The 16,334-nt window shown below is 35.3% G+C and overlaps 1 protein-coding gene across 1 annotated transcript in view; it reads right to left on the bottom strand.

Moving 5' to 3' along the window:
- The window catches only part of ACSS3 (acyl-CoA synthetase short chain family member 3), a 64,145-nt gene that overhangs the window by 43,329 nt on the left and 4,482 nt on the right, over positions 1 to 16,334 (bottom strand). The window contains exons 2-7 of the mRNA XM_054278225.1: positions 14,251 to 14,395; positions 9,016 to 9,204; positions 4,231 to 4,365; positions 3,685 to 3,825; positions 1,374 to 1,454; positions 1,196 to 1,291 (exon numbers count right to left, since the gene is read on the bottom strand). Coding sequence (XP_054134200.1) covers positions 1,196 to 1,291; positions 1,374 to 1,454; positions 3,685 to 3,825; positions 4,231 to 4,365; positions 9,016 to 9,204; positions 14,251 to 14,395 — 787 coding nt within the window. The remainder of the gene's footprint in view (positions 1 to 1,195; positions 1,292 to 1,373; positions 1,455 to 3,684; positions 3,826 to 4,230; positions 4,366 to 9,015; positions 9,205 to 14,250; positions 14,396 to 16,334) is intronic.

The raw sequence follows: 16,334 nt of genomic DNA, 5'->3' as shown, positions 1-16,334 counted from the left end.
TAATTTTTCTTTATGTTCACTGTTAAAAAAATAAGATTTATACTCCTTTTTTTAACAACAGTTTAAATTCAGAGGTACCTTTACAATTACAATAATCATGTTGGTCCCCATGCATTCACATGGAGATAAAACTTCACTGTAAGATGACAATGCAACAGAAAATGCTGAAGGACTCCTTATTTCACTTCCTTCTTGGCTTACTCTACACCTGCAAGAATGAAAACCTCTTCATTGCAGTGATTCTCTTCTGACAATTCATGCAACAATTTTAATGTGGCCTAGCACATCATCAGTATTCAAAAACAGTCACTATAAAACTACCAAAGTCTTTTTATTCTCTGCAAGCACCTGCCAATTTTCTTACACTGCTTTCCTCTTCTGCTTAATTACTGTGGTAGTGCTGAGTTAATCCCCTTAGAATGAAGAATCTAATTAACATCTATTAGGCATTTAAACATTAATTAGACTATAGTAATTATTACGCAAGCTAATACAATATTTAAGTCTACGATGTGCATTTCTGCTGCTGGGTGAAGTTTTTGCTCTTTGTTACTCAGAACCATCAGCAATAAATTCTGTAAAAATAACAATGTAAGGCAGCATGATTACTTTTTTGAGCAGCAAAGTAAGGATGCCCCAGGCCACTCTAACTGGACTAGTCTCCTCTCCCCCTGCCACTAGTTTTCATCCCCTGAAGGGAAGGACTAAGTCCCAAATGTCATCTGTGTCTTGGGTTCAGTTTCCTTGAGTGGTAAAGAGGAAAGAAGAGACAACTCTCATTAGAAGTTCTGGTTCCAAGCATACAGTTCTCAGTTGCATCCAGCTAAGCTCCACTAAGTATTTTTCATCACAAGAAATGCAAAACACAATGCCCTCTCCTAATTTCCAAATAAAAGTAGTTTAATCAATAACACAGCTACACTCCACCATCTGTCATTTCTAGTTCTGTTGTTCCAGGGTTCCTTATGCCTCTAACCATCACCCTTCAAACAAATGTAGACAAGCTTCAAGGACAGTGAAGTAAGTTTTCTTTAAAAATTACTGTAATAGGTGGGAGAGTATACACACTGAAGATACACACACAATTTAAATATCTGTGGCATGAAGAATAGACAGGCATAAACAGGATCATCTGGATCATCAGTTGAAGGAGATGCTGCCATTTCCAAGGAAGGTTTTTTAGACTGAATCATACCTCATACAAAACTGTAGTATTACCATGAAGGAGAGGTCCATAGCAAATGTAGGAATGACCAACAACCCAGCCTAAATCAGAAGCTGCCCACCATACCTAAAATGAAATATAAATAAAATTATAGTTAGGAGTAATAAAAGGCATTAAAAAAATTTACATGACATTTAAATAGAATTACCTCACCAGGTTTGAGGCCATATACAGCAGACATGGTCCAGTTTAGCATAACTGCATAGCCACCAGTTGGTCTCACAACACCCTAAATGAGAAAATTTGAGTATTTAAGATCAATATTTGAAGGATACAATTATATTGCTGTGTTCAATTAAATGCTAAGGAATTAGCAGCAATGGAATTAAAGTTGTCCAACTTCAATACTTCTTACTCAAGAAAAGGATCTATTCCAACAAGAACATATGAGCACCTCCACTAAAGTAATTTTTGAAAACAAAAACCAAACATACAATAAAGCAAACATTCAGAAATAACTAACAAAGCTAAAATTCTCTCATAAAAGTTGGATATACAAATATTCAGTCAATATATACTGACAAAAAATAAGAGTTTAAGTGTTTACCTCACTTAAACTGTACCATCCCAATGCTAGGCATATTTTAAACTCATTGCCTACTTTATCTATATCATCTTCACACCTGCAAAGTAGATGATCCCTGAAAAAAATGGGGTGAATTACTCCCTCAAATGTCCCTTTCTGCCCTGACTCTTTTTAAAGATATCAGAGTATATTCTTGAAAGTTTACTATCTAGCACGCATGAATGCTAAATGAATACCACCCCAGTCTTGAGCTAAAAGGGGGATCTGAAAATTAGAATGAGAGGTCATCAACAGCATCGTGCGCCTTGCTAAACCAAAAAGCAGCTCTGGAACATCATTAACAGGAAACTTTTAGACATATTTTGCAATACTAGTATGGTCAATATATATTCATTATTCCTAGAAGAAAGAATTAAGTAAACTACGTCCTGGTGTCCTGAACTAAAACTCAGATGAAACCCACTGGACCAAACAAATATGCAGTGTGCAGACATTACAATGCAGCTGTCTGTGCTAGGCATGATATATTCTCTTGATGTACTGAATAGAATGAAATAGGCACTTTCAGGCCTCATCCAAGAAATGAGGGACTGCAGAGATACATTAAATCATAATGGAGATTGCTAAGGCAGAGAATGGTTTACAAACGCTTCACCAATTTCAGACAGGAGACTGCCTTTGTTCAACTCAGCTTCTAACTTAGCCTCTGTTCTGAGATCAACAAAATTTTTAGGATGGTCATAACCAATCCTAAAAAAATTCATGTAGTTTTACCTGCATGACCATTTAAATTAAATTACTTAAATGAATAAAAAAGCAATTTTATTCACTGAGAGTTACTTTTTGTAGCTTATTGCTAGTTGAAAATCTCTCTCTTGGAAGGGTGATTGATTCAAGGTATCTTTATTTTTCTCTGCAGAGACAACACAGTGAAGTAAACTTCTGAGACCTATTACCACGGAGATACTCTATTGATACCCAGTCAAGGAAAATATCTGTTGCAACGAAGGATCTTATATTGGTTTTTTTTGACAATACAACTATGATTTAGGATATATATGTTGCTTTCAAGGGCCCACATTGAAGGTAAAAGCAGAAGACATTTTTCTCAGCAAAGCTGATGTTTTGCTGAGATGTCTGAACTTTAGGCAACTTAGGCAACACCATTAAATATTTTTAGCAGTATAATTGTTCTCTCCAGGATGTGTGATACTGTCTGAATCAGTGGTGGCAAGACTATTGCCAGAAAATTATATTCAGCTTGTCTTCCACATTGTAAAAGAGCATCTTAAGTAACAGGCAAACACTCAGAGTTTAAAAATACATGGTTAAAACTAATCTACATTCAAAACAAACACTTTCAAAGAATATCCTTTGTTAATTTTCACTTTATCTAAACTTCCATTTTCAGGGTATTATGTACTCAGAGCTGTGCAGCAACAGAAGCGTTCAGAACACGCTTTATTTCATTTAATCTGTAGTGTCATTCAGCATATCTTATCTACAAGAAAATTAGCTAATATGTAAATAATGAACAAGATTAGTCAGCAATAAATGCAATCACACAAGTGATATATTAACTGGTCTTGTCATTAAGTAACTATACTATGCTTATCTAAGAAGGCTAAAACACAGAAGGTAGTACTGAATAAGACATTCTGCTATCATCAGAGGTTTATTTTGTACAAACAATTGAAGAAAATGCATTTTATCTTTATATTACTACTATTTAAATTTAAAAACATTATTTATTCCTAGACACTGCCTTTAAAATAGTGAAATGTGAATAAATGAGATTAAATCATTTGTAGAATGCATACCATTTATAACATTGTGCTCTGGCAAACATTTTCAACCTTTTCAATTAAATATTTTTTCACAGGGAACTGCAAATAGTTGGTCAAAGCAACTTAGACTACTGATAGTCCTTTACCTTGGGCAAACCTGTTGTTCCAGATGTATACAGAATATAAAGCGGATGGTCTGAGGGAACAGAGACACATTTTGAACACTGGGCTTTTGCAAGCTCTTCTTCCCAGTCAAGATCACGACCTTTGGTAAGAGGAACATGGCCCTGCCCATTGAAAAATAAGAAAATTGTTAAAAGAAAACCACATGATCTAAATGTAATTCGTTAAAAAAACATGTGCTATTCAAATTTTTTATACAGCACTATTCAATTTTCTGTAATCTCTCTACTGCATTAGTTCTATTTTGTAAGTCTTATTAATATAATGTTCGCCCTTAAAATTAAATATATATTAAACATTAAATATATTAAACATTCTATTTAATGTTATTTATATTAAATATATAAATAACATTAAAGATAATGCTTATTTAAATCTTATTAATATAATGCTCACCCTTACAATTAAAAAAACAAACTACAATAGATACAGTAAAATATTTCTTGGAAAAAAGTGCACTACGCAAATAAGTGAAGGTTAATATAAAGACAGTACAACTGTACACCCACCAAATTAGGTCGCTGGTAAACGAGAACTTTATCAGGTTTGCTCTGTACCCTTGCCAGTGCTGCTTCCAGAAGAGATATGTATTCCACTTTCCTTTTCGGTTCTACACCAAAACTTGCTGTTACAATAAGTTTGGGCTGAAAAAAGAAAAGCTAATATGTACATTTGCAATGTACTTTACATATGTAACCTAATGATATTTTTTATTTAATTCAACATATACAATTTATTTTTACATAATTAGACACAGGGATTAGATCTGTTTTCTAGAGTAAATCAAGCTTGTGAGATCTCCCTGTCCATGTATCTGCTTTTTGTTTGGAAGAACATTAATACCTTCTGACACTTCACTATTTTCAAACACATTTGAGTAAGAAATCAACAGTATTAACTTCTTATTAGCAGTATAAATACTAATGAATACAGAGAGAAACTCTTGTCCATCTCCTCCACTAAGGAAGAGTGGTGCAGTGATGTCAACAGTTAACTGTACGGTTTTGCCTTCTACCTAATGCTTCCAACTTCACATTTCAATTCTAGCTGAAGAACTTTGCCGGCTTTTTCATAGCCTGCAATGAAAGTCACGGGACAGAAAAGAGAAGAAAGATGGAAAACAAGGCAAACAAGAGATGGCAGGAAACTAGAAATACAGGAAGAGAATAAGCGAAAGTCATAAGGCACATGAGGGAAGTAAGGCTAGAGTTTTTCAAGAGACGATTGAAGGACTGAGGGTTCAAAATTACTAAAAGACAGATTTGGGGCTGTATAGATCTGGGGCTTTTTAGACTAATGTCTGCTTACAAATGTAGATTCCACATCTTTTTCAAGAAATTAACCACAGCTTTTATGCAAGACTGCCTAAGTGAAGAAATCTGCATAGAAGCTATTTCAGCTTCAGTCCAAAGCTTGGGATTTTTATTTTTCGTTTTTTTAGGAGAGAAAAGTTAGCAGCAAAGAAACTACGTGTTAGAACATATTTTACTTTGAAAAGAATGAGTCTTCAATCTCCGTTGTTTTGAAGTTTTAGAAATGTATTTATCATATGGTACTCAGTTTGATCAAGCTAGTTTACTAATTGTATGCATTAGCATAAATCCCATTAAGTAGGCATAAACCACAGTGTCACAGTTAAGGCGAAATTAAATTCAGCAGAGAAAGCACAGATTAAATAGTTTTCTTGTGCAATAATAAAATGTTTCCTGTCCAAATCTGTCATTCAGGAAAGATCCCTAATTGGCAGGTATTCAAAATAAAGATTCTGGATGAGCTTTAAAAGTTCAGCATTCATTGATTTTCCTTTTTGGAATGCACTGATTTAACAGAAGATGATACAATACACTGCAGTTAAGCTGCAAATTCATTGGGAGGCCACCCTTAAGTCAGACTGTAATAAATAAAAGATTACAGTCCTACTCAAGTGTTTAGATGAAAGACTTTTGTTATCACTAGCTTTATAGTAATTTGTAGATGATCCCACCTGTGCTCATCAACTGCCTTGTATGTAGTAAGGACATCTAAAACTAAGCTATACTAAATTAGCAAAGGTGATGTACTACCAAAATGAATAAGCACCATGGATCACTCCAGGCAAATCAAAGGACCACTACTGGTTTTAACTGCTCTTTTCTTCCCTCTGCCTAATGACATTATTTCTCCTGCACCTCTGCTTCCATATTGCTTTCATACACCCATTTCCCACCTCTTCTGTGGCTCCATGTAATGATATACGTTAAGATTAGATAGAAATATAACAAGTTTGAAGAAAAAACAGCAAGAGTTCAAGGTTCTGCTGGAGAAGAAATTACAAAGATAGTGAGCTGTAGGAAAAAAACCCAGCAATGTTATGAAGTAGAAATGAGATAAAGCAAGGCCCAATAGTAAAAGATGTTGGTACAAGACCAACATTTTGTTCTGTTGTAAAGACTCCTACAAATTCTTCTATACTCTCTAATACTCCTCAAGTGATGCAGCTGACACTCCTGAAGGGAGGCCATCCAGAGGGACATGGACAAGCTCAAGGAGAGGAGTAGTCTGATGATAACTTAATGAGCTTCAACAGGGGACAAGAGCAAGGCCTGCACCTGTGCCAGGCTAAGCCCTCCAAAAATCAATGCACTCTGGGGAATGAAGGGATTGAGAGTAGCCCTGCCAAGAAGGACGTGGAATACTGGTGGATACTGGGAGTCTGGTGGATGAAAAGCTACACATGAGCAACGTCGGCTGCAATGGGACAAAGACGTAATGGTATTAAACTATAAGAGGGTTATTTAAACTACATATAAGGATGACATTTTTTGCAATGAGGTTGGTGAAATACTGGCACAGGTTGCTTAAAGAGATGATACATGCTCCACCCCTGGGAACATTCATTGTCAGGTTTGACAGGGCTCTGAGCAACCTGATCTCTCTGAACAAGCCCTGCTCATTGCAGGGACTAGATGACCTTTAAAGGTCCCTTCCAACTGTTCCATGATTGTATGAACCTACCTATTGCTTTAACATTACAAATTATATATTCCCAGACTCAAGTAAAAGGAAAGATGACAAAAATCCTGTTTTCATGCTCTGTATCACTTCATCACAATTCACTGCAGAATGCCTGTAACTGCCAATACCTGACAAGTAGAAATTACCAGCTGCAGGACTTTGCAGCATTCCCAGACCTATTTAAAATTCAAGATAAATTAAGCTAAGCTGGCCAAGTGTACCTTTTCATAGTCGTCAGAAAGTGCTTGTTATTTCTTTCACTCAGGCTTTCCAACAGAGTATGGAGTTTGATCTTTCTTCTACAAGAGCATCTTACAGCCAGCTTTCCACTGCACATCTTTAACACTTTCTAATTAATTTTACCAATATCAGGTCCTGTACTGCAGCATCTAAACCAATTCACATAAAAGCCTAATAAAAATGTTAGGTCATTGTGCAACTGCTTTATTTATTCAGCATCTTTACTGGCTATTACAGGTACTTACAGGCAGCCTCCAGAGTGTGCAATTCACTTATCATGAAAGCTTTATCACACTGAAAATTGGGGCATGTTTTGAAACTTAGATTGAAGGTATGCCTCCCTTATCCACATTTTAATTATACATCAGATGGACCAAAAATCATCCATAATACTGCCTTTTAAAGAAACCAAAAGGCAATGTAAATTAGGACTTAGTTCATGGTTTGCAGCTAATAATTATATAGCTAACCCTTCAAAAGAGTTGCTATGTGACCTTGGGTAGAAAATTTTAACTTCCCCTCTTTTCATTTTAATGCATGAAGCAAGGATTATGATTATTGTGCTGTCTCCCTTTTATCCCGAGGAAAAACCGTTGGGATTAATTAGTCAATAACTACAAAATACTCTAAAAGTAAACATGCTATATAATTTGTATTTATAGCAACTTTCATTTTTAAAGCTTATAATTTTTTTCTTATATATTATTTTACAGCTTGTTAGAATGGGTAAGTGGGAAGACAGGGAAAACTAGAGAGCTGTTGTTAGCCTTTTTTTCATCATTCCAACAAACCATTTCAGCCGTTTTATTAACATCTTTGTTAAAGCATCAAGGAGAGAGGGGAAATGCATTCAACTCTCTATTTATAGATATTTATAAAACTGAAACTTCAGTCATCTAAAAAGCACTTCTGCACACAGAAATCTACATGAAAGTTCCACGAATCCTGGAGAGTTAACCCTACACAAAATCCTCTTCTGGTTTATACATCTAAGCAACATTATGCAATGATAAGACGACTATGAATGCTTCAGGTGACTGATCAAGGTGACAAAAGACTTGACCTTGTTCACTAGTGGAAAACAAGAATAGGCCATTCCATTGTTAGCTGGTTTGAAACTAATGCATACTAAGCAAGCTACTCATATGCCTATAAAAGGTACGAAGAATAGTCAACTACTATTTTCATTTCAGTAACACAGACATCATAACACTTTATAAACAAGCTCAACTTACGCTGATCACAGGAGCCTTTAAAGCATTCATCTGTATTAATTATGTAATCAGCACAGTCACTTATTTAGGGCAACTGTTTCCATAGCTGTCAAGAGGGATGGGTCCTTTCTGGAGGGTGTGGTGGGGTAGTGTGAGTTCAGTGTGGCGTGAATCATTTGCCTCTCTTGTACACTCTGCTATGAATATTGTTGCTGTTACTGTTCATTTATTTCATTGCTGTTTCTAGCACATTGTTCTTACCTCAACCTGATCTTTACCTTTTAGGCCTCCAATTTTCCTCTTCATCCCACCACAGGGAGGAAGAGGGAGAGGGGGGAGTGAGCAAGCAACATAAGATTTGGAATGTTTAAATGAGAACAATAAATTGGGGAATACCATTCCTAAATCATAAACATTGCTGAAAAAATGAACTACCTAATATGCCTAACATCAGACAAGCCAGTGAAACCACTTAGGTTTGGCAGAATTTTCCTCATACACTTGATGAAAATGCTGAACCAAAAGCCAATATTAAGGAGATGCTTAGTAGAAAAAGATTGACAAACATGAGAAGAAAGTACAGTCTATGCAAACAACAGTGTGTTAAACTCCTGCTTTTGTAGAAGGGCTCAAAATTGCTCCCTTGGTGTCTGCTACACAAGTATCAACCTCCACACAGACATAGTACTTTGCTCATATTGCAACAATAGGTATTATAAACAAACTGTGTGCCACACAAAGACAAATGTTATCCTGTCTGGGAAAAATTCCAAAGAACAGGTTTTTGACATTGACTAACAGAAGTAACTAATGCAATGGTGTTTATTGCTTCAAACAGGTTATTACCTTTGCATGATCAATGCGAACCGAAAGCTCTTTAGACGCAAACCCACCAAAAATCAGGCTATGGATGGCTCCTATTCTTGCACAAGCCAGCATACAGTACACGGTCTGTGGAATCATGGGCATGTAGATGACCACACGATCGCCTTTCTTCACACCATGTTTGATCATGACATCAGCTAAGCTGGAGACCTGTACTGACAAAACATTCAAATTTAAAGTTCCTCCAGATCTGCTGCTGCCCCATTAGAAAAACTTTCATACAGTCAACAGATTCGTGACATCAAAGAGACAAGCCAGTATAATAAAGAAAGCTGATGTAATGTAATCAAGGTTCAGTAAATTTAAGACAATTTCTTCCTTGCAAAAAACCTACTAATATATTTTTCTTTTGTAAAATAAATATGGAAGGAGACCAATTATTGTAGTTAGTATAACCACAAAAAAATCAATAGCAATGTCTAACAAATTTTTAAATGGGAGTCTACCAGTCATTCTTTTATTCAGGTAACAGTTTATACTTCTAAACTTTAGTTCTTAAGAATGAATGTAAACATGTCATTTCATAATGTAAGTTCTGTCCTATCTAGCTAACTTTGAAACACAAATCAATATGTAGTAGTATTTTCTTTATTTTATTTTGCAGAATTTTCTACTGCAACGGCATAACTTCTCAATCTAAGACAAGAGACCTTATACTCTGAACCAAAGGGAAACACAAATTCAGAATGTTATCTAGGTTTAAATATCTAGGTTTAAAATCAGTTCTTGCTCTCATTGTAACACTTTCCTTTTTGCTATGCAGAAACCTAAGAGAGACTATGTACAGCAGCAAAGGACTGGAACTCACGAAATGCAATAGACTGGTCAGCAGCAATGCCCCTCTAACACCATGAGAAAATATTTATTATATTGACAGTACACAATATTTCATCACAAAAGTAGTAGTACTGAATATTTCATTAGTATTTACCACATAGTAAGTTGGATTATAGTGAGCATGGGAGCCTATGACAAGCACAGTGAAGTTGTCCCAACCTGCTTGCTATGGCATGGCAATGTGGCATCTTCTGAAAGAAATGCTTTCTTTTATAGTATTTAAAAATTTGAGTTTTCTCTTTTCAAAGAGTCACTACATTCAGTCCTAGAATCCTCATAAATATATTGAAAAGGGACATAAACTGCTTTGTATGCAGTAAACACATCTAAAAATAACCAATACTAAATCAGCTATGGTGATGGAAGTGAAGAAGCATCATGGATCACTCTGTGCATATTAAAGGCTTTAACTGCTCTTTTCTACTGTTGTACCTCTCTGCCTAATGACACTATTTCCTGCACCTCTGCTCTCACATTACTCTTATATATCCACCTCCAACCTCACTGTTTCTCTCTTCAGTGGAAATACATGTTCAGATTTTCAGTCACCTGAGACAGTAACATTCAGAAGCACCAGGAGCATCTGCTCTGTCTTTGCATTAAATTCACAGGTCATCCACAATCAAACAGCACATTTCTACATTCTCCCCGAGGATTTAAGAAAATGGAAACACAGAAGCCCCAAGCAGGCACTCTTGCATCAGAAGATACTGCGTAAATTCCATTTTCTGTAAGCATTGCATAAATCTGTGCTGTTATTTTCAACCACAAGAAAGAACATGTTTGTAAGGCAAAGTGATCACCACACCAAGCTGAAAACTCACACAAACTTAGGTATCCATAGGATTTGTATGGAACAGATATCTTAAATATTACTGATTTTCAAGAGAAAATATATTTAATGCTAGACTCAGCAATAAATTAATATAAATTAATATAAAACTGATATAAACTATCAAAACTCAAAAACCAAAGACTGGACATGTAAAAAGCTAGAATTTATTGCCATACACCCAGCATTTACAGTCATTTCTAGGTATAATTAGTGAAAGTAATTGTAAATAAAGATAACAATTCTACTTCCAAAGGTAAATTACTTTTCTGTAACTCCTAGTGTGAAAATATTAAAATTTTTGAACACATCACCCTCTCACAAAGAAACAAAAAAGCTAATGATTATCTTCTCTGCTTGTGACTCTCAAGCAGAATGTTGACAAAAAGGCCAGAGGCAATGAAAATAACATTTAATGGGTATTTTTATAGTCACTGTAAGTGTGGGCAATAAATAGTTAAACACAATGGACAAGTATTATTATTATTATTCATTATCATTATTTCATAAATAATTATTAATAATTATGAAAAAGACAATATTTATTGTCATTATTTAATGATCATAATTATTAATTTTTAAATAGAACACTCCCAGTGCCTGTAAACAAGCCATATAACTGGTTCCTGGGTATAGAAGGGAGACAGGAAAGAGATCTGCATGTACTTACATGATCTTTATTGAAATCAATCATACCTAAATTGCATTTAAAGCAGAACCTGTGTACAGCATACTGCAGACAGGAACTACATGTCACCTGTGCAAACCCAGTAATCACTTGTCTGCACCTCATTTCCCCACCCTAACGACTGCAATGCCACTGAAGACAACAATCCAATATAATACATGGCTATCTATGATTTTCCTTGTGCCCTCTCCCTCATCCTTCTGACAGACAGAAACATTGGGACTGTACAATAAAACACTGTCTCTATGTGCAACTATTTGGAAGACAGGGGAACATTGTAAAGCAGGTTTACATTGCCCTTCAGATTGATGTGGGAAGCCTGAACCATGCAAGCAATCACTCTTTCTAAAAAAAAGGGGAAGGTGGAAGAGTACTGACATTTCATCAAACTGTTAAAAGTCATGAAACCTTCCACTTTGTTACAATGTGTTGTCATTTATGATTTATATTAATACAGTGCAGTGTACTTTATCACTCAAAAACTAACATGCTATTTCTCCTCTTTTCGTCAAGTTTAAGACTGCTCACTCACTTTAATATATTAGACATTCCAGTAATAAAATCACTAGAGACCAAGTTATATAATAAGAAACTCAAGCAGGCTTTCAGCTTGGAAGACCAGAGCATAAATTGCACTTCTATGAAAGGCATGGACCCAGTGAGCACAGTTTTACTTATACCCAGCAGTCAAATCCTACAGCTGTATTAGCAGCTAAGGTTTCTAAGTCATTCAGTTCTGAACTCCTAGCAGTTACCAAAAGCAGTTTTGGTCCATGCCAAAAGAATTCACCTTAAAAGATGCAAAACCAGAAATCCCATTTAAAATGCTCAAAAGAGGAATTTCAAACCTTCCTGGGTTGAACAGTGACTGGGACACACAAGCATAGAATCCATCAATGCAAGCTAAACTGTCCTAGACATATAAGATCCATGAAAAAAATACTACAGCCTACGTCCCTCCCATTTTTAGCAGATCTCTCTCTTTGTTACTTTTGTTTTCAGGAGTCTGGTAGCTAGCAGATAAACCAAATTAAACTTACTGTACTAAAGTGCACCAGAAAGCTTCAACAGACAAGCTATTAGTATCAAATACTGCCTTTCACATTTATTTTCTTTTCATTAAGAGTAAACTGTAGAGAATTCAGAAATAGTATTTAGATAGGACTCAGCCTCCAGCAAGATTATAATGAACTTCTAAGTGAACTTCTGCTACATACCCCAGAAAACTTAAACCAGTTCTTCCACTTGGTTTTGCAATGCTCTGTAAGAAGAAATGTAGATGAAAGGATGTGTACGTCAACTAGCAAAATTTTCTCACTTTGCACAAATTTGCCATGTCTTAAGACTATTAATACACTTAAAGAGACATAAAGTTGGGAGACTTAATATAATCAAGTTTAAAAAGCAGAAGAAAGGCTACTTTTCAAGTTCTTTCCAGAGGAAATTTCAACCAAGCAAGTTCACTTAATATAACTTACATTAAAATGTTGTATTTCTGCATTAAAGTTAACCAAATATTATATGCAACATATATATAGATTGATTTTATGCATACACATATATTTGCATACATATTGTGTACATATCATAATTATTGAGGGCAAAAGACTCAAAAATTGTGTATATAAAGTTTTAATGAATTTATATATATTAGTGTAAATAAGATTAGATAAGGAGCTGGATACTTTCAAAGTCTTCTGACTACTTAAAACAACAAAGCTAGTTGTTCCAGCTCCAGCATACCATATGTCATGTTGTTTTTTGGACTTGTGTCCTAATAAATAGAAAACTGGTAAGGAATACATGTTTTCTATATTTTCCTTAAAAGGTAGAGTGCATAACAGGTTTATCATTTCTTTGTAGCTGTATGACTTCTCTTTTCTTGCAACAGTGGAATAAATCTCTCACAAACGGAATTACTGTATTCTGACCTCATTTCACATTCTAAACCACAAGCTTACATTACTCCAGATGCTACATGCATACCTTAAGTACACTGTGCATTACATTCAAAGTAATCCACCTTGCACATTGAAACACATTAAGGAGGAATACAAGTCCAACTCCAACATTTCTTTGTGCTCAATTTTAAGTTCAACTGCTACATGTAACTGGAAGAAAAAAAGCTAAACAAGAGTAGCAGCATGACAACAAACCTCCAGCAAACAGCCCTGAGAGCCAAGAACTTTCAACGGGGCAGACTGCAAACACCCATGGTGGCAACAATCCATGGTGAGGCACAGAGTAAACCTGAACGGGCTGATGCAGAACTGGATGTTCACAACCTCATCAGGAGTAAGCTACCTCAGCCAACAGGGAAGTCAAAATCCTCACACCTTCCAGACAGAAGCACCCTCATGCCAGCCTACATAGGGGCAGGTGACTCAGCTTTCTTTGGAGTTCCCCCAGTTAAATTTCATTTAGGCTTACACTCAGCTATGCACAGCAAGAGCCAAGGTACACATTTCATTTCTATGGAACTGTACCTTTGCTCATCACAGCAACTGTCAAGAGACTTAACTAATACTATGATTAACCTTTTAATTAAGATCTGTTAGGGGAAAAGAAAAGGAAATCAAATACAGACAACTTAAAAATTTAACCAGCCAGGGGAAAAAGTTATTAAACTGCAGATGACAAAGAGGAAATAGAGGAAATACTGCATCAAAACCAATTGGATGCAGTATAGTTTGGCAGAGGTAGTAAAGCTTATAAGTCAATACTGAGCACAGCAAAAGAAGTAAAAATAGTGAGGTAGATCATTTCTACCTCTCTGGTATTTACCTACTGTGAAATATTTTTTGCCTCTTCTAATCAACAAGGTTATTCTGAAACATACCTGTTCCAAAAGTTCCTTGTACGTTATTCTGTCTTTGGTATTTGTTACAGGGCTGTCATAAATAATGGCAGTTTGGTCTCCTCGTCCATTCTCAACATGACGATCTACAGCGTTGTAACACATATTCAACTCTCCACCTACGAACCTACAAAAGAAGTATGAAGTATGTGATAGCTAGCCTTCCAAACTAAGACAACTTTATTTTTTTTTCTGGTCATTTGGTCGTTTTAAGGAGTGAGAGCATTCAATTAAAACATAGCTCTCAAAACATTATACTCACTTCAGGAAGGTCTTTTTTATTCTGTAACCTCAGGATTTACTCAACAAGCTAAATACAACTATTAGTGAAAACAGAAACATTTAAGAACTGTATTTTAACTGACTTAACTAAGAATCTGCTGAACTTGGTCCTGGTTGAACTTACTTTGTATTAATCACACTGATTTTATATGTATAGTATCACAGAAAAAGCATAAATTCACATAAATTAATCTGACATTATGAAAACATGCTATTATCCTACTTTGTACTGGCACACACACAAACCCTTTTCAAAAAGAACAGGTTCAGGACCCAAAATAGTCTTATTCATCTCTTGGCAATTCATCTCTGTAGCTAAATGAAAGGGATCCCAAGTTATAAGATCGTATGATTATAATGCATTTGACAACACTCTTTTATATCAGTGACTCAAAATTTTCTGTAAAGTGATATGAGTCATAGCCTCTTCAATAGTTAGACATTTACAGAAGACTCTTATCTTCCAATTAAAGAAAAAACATTTCACAAACTTAGGTTTCACTTTTCTAGTCTTTTTATATAGAGAAAAATTCAAGTGCAACATAACCCTCAAAGTACAGAAATATGGAAGGTACCAGATACAAAGACAATTCTAGTTACTGGAAGATGACACAGCACCTAAAAGTTAAAGTTCACACTAAATCATGCTCTTTTTGTTTGTTTTTCTATCTCCATGTATATCTGTGAAGCAAAAATAGCAATTTACAAAAAGCACACAGTTGAGAGTTTCCAAAATGTTCTATGGGGACAACTGTACAGTGGCAACATTTTAATATAGTGCAATTAGAAATAACAGATGGCCTAAAGTAACCTGCTACTAGTTAAAAAGAATTATTTCCTTCTTCACTTCTCATGTTTAGTAAAGGACTGCTTTATAATACAAAATCATGATATTTTATATATTACTTTTATATCCATACACAGATGCTATGGGATAATCTTTATTGTCTAAAAATGGCAATTATGAAATTAAAACCAGTTAGCATGTTTAGGATGCAGTTATCTTACTGCAACTCCTTTACAATACCATTAATAAGGATAAAGTGGGGGACCATCAAAGTCACAAACCATCCTGTACAAAAATCTACAAAACCCTTCCCCTAAAAGGAAAACAATACGAACAATTAAGGATCTGGAATTGTTTCACATAATACAGAGAAACTCTGCATTGATGTCATAAAAGTTGTGTAAGATTCAGATTTTTCTACCAAATTACTGTAGGATGATATTAACAAGAGAACACGTTACCTGGGCTATGCATATTCACTTAAAATGATCAAAACATGAGCAGGCATGAGAGCTTTGGTTTTCTAAAGATACATGGCAACATCAACATGAATTTTTAGCAATCACTTTCAAACAAGTGTGTGAAAGAGATATAACTGTAGGTTTAATCCAAAACCAAGACTATCTGGAAGGTGTGATGAGAGCTTTGTTACCCTGTTGAGAAGGAGTGAGGTTCTGATAGGACCAGAAAAGCAGACATGCACTTTTTCACATTAAATGAGAGTAGAAGCTGAATAAAATGTTAGACAGTATCAGATAATTTGAGGTATTATTATGTAAATTGACCCTGACACAGTTTTGAAAATGTAAGCGACATTTGAATAGCAATCTGGGCAACACTTCCAAAAATTTAAAGGGGATTAAATATTGCACATATGTCTTAGCACCAGAGGAAAAAGATATGTTGCAAAATTGCCCTCTGCCTGCACATGTTAGAGAAACCTGTTTCCACATTCCTAAATAAACACTTGTTTTAATCCTTTTAACTGGCATTCCAC

Source organism: Melozone crissalis, unplaced genomic scaffold, assembly GCF_028551555.1.
Source record: "Melozone crissalis strain CALT ecotype California unplaced genomic scaffold, PUWL_Pcris_2 ptg000004l_1, whole genome shotgun sequence".
Taxonomy (NCBI): domain Eukaryota; kingdom Metazoa; phylum Chordata; class Aves; order Passeriformes; family Passerellidae; genus Melozone; species Melozone crissalis.
Note: the sequence above shows the minus strand (reverse complement) of the source record. Positions and strands in the feature narration are given on the sequence as shown.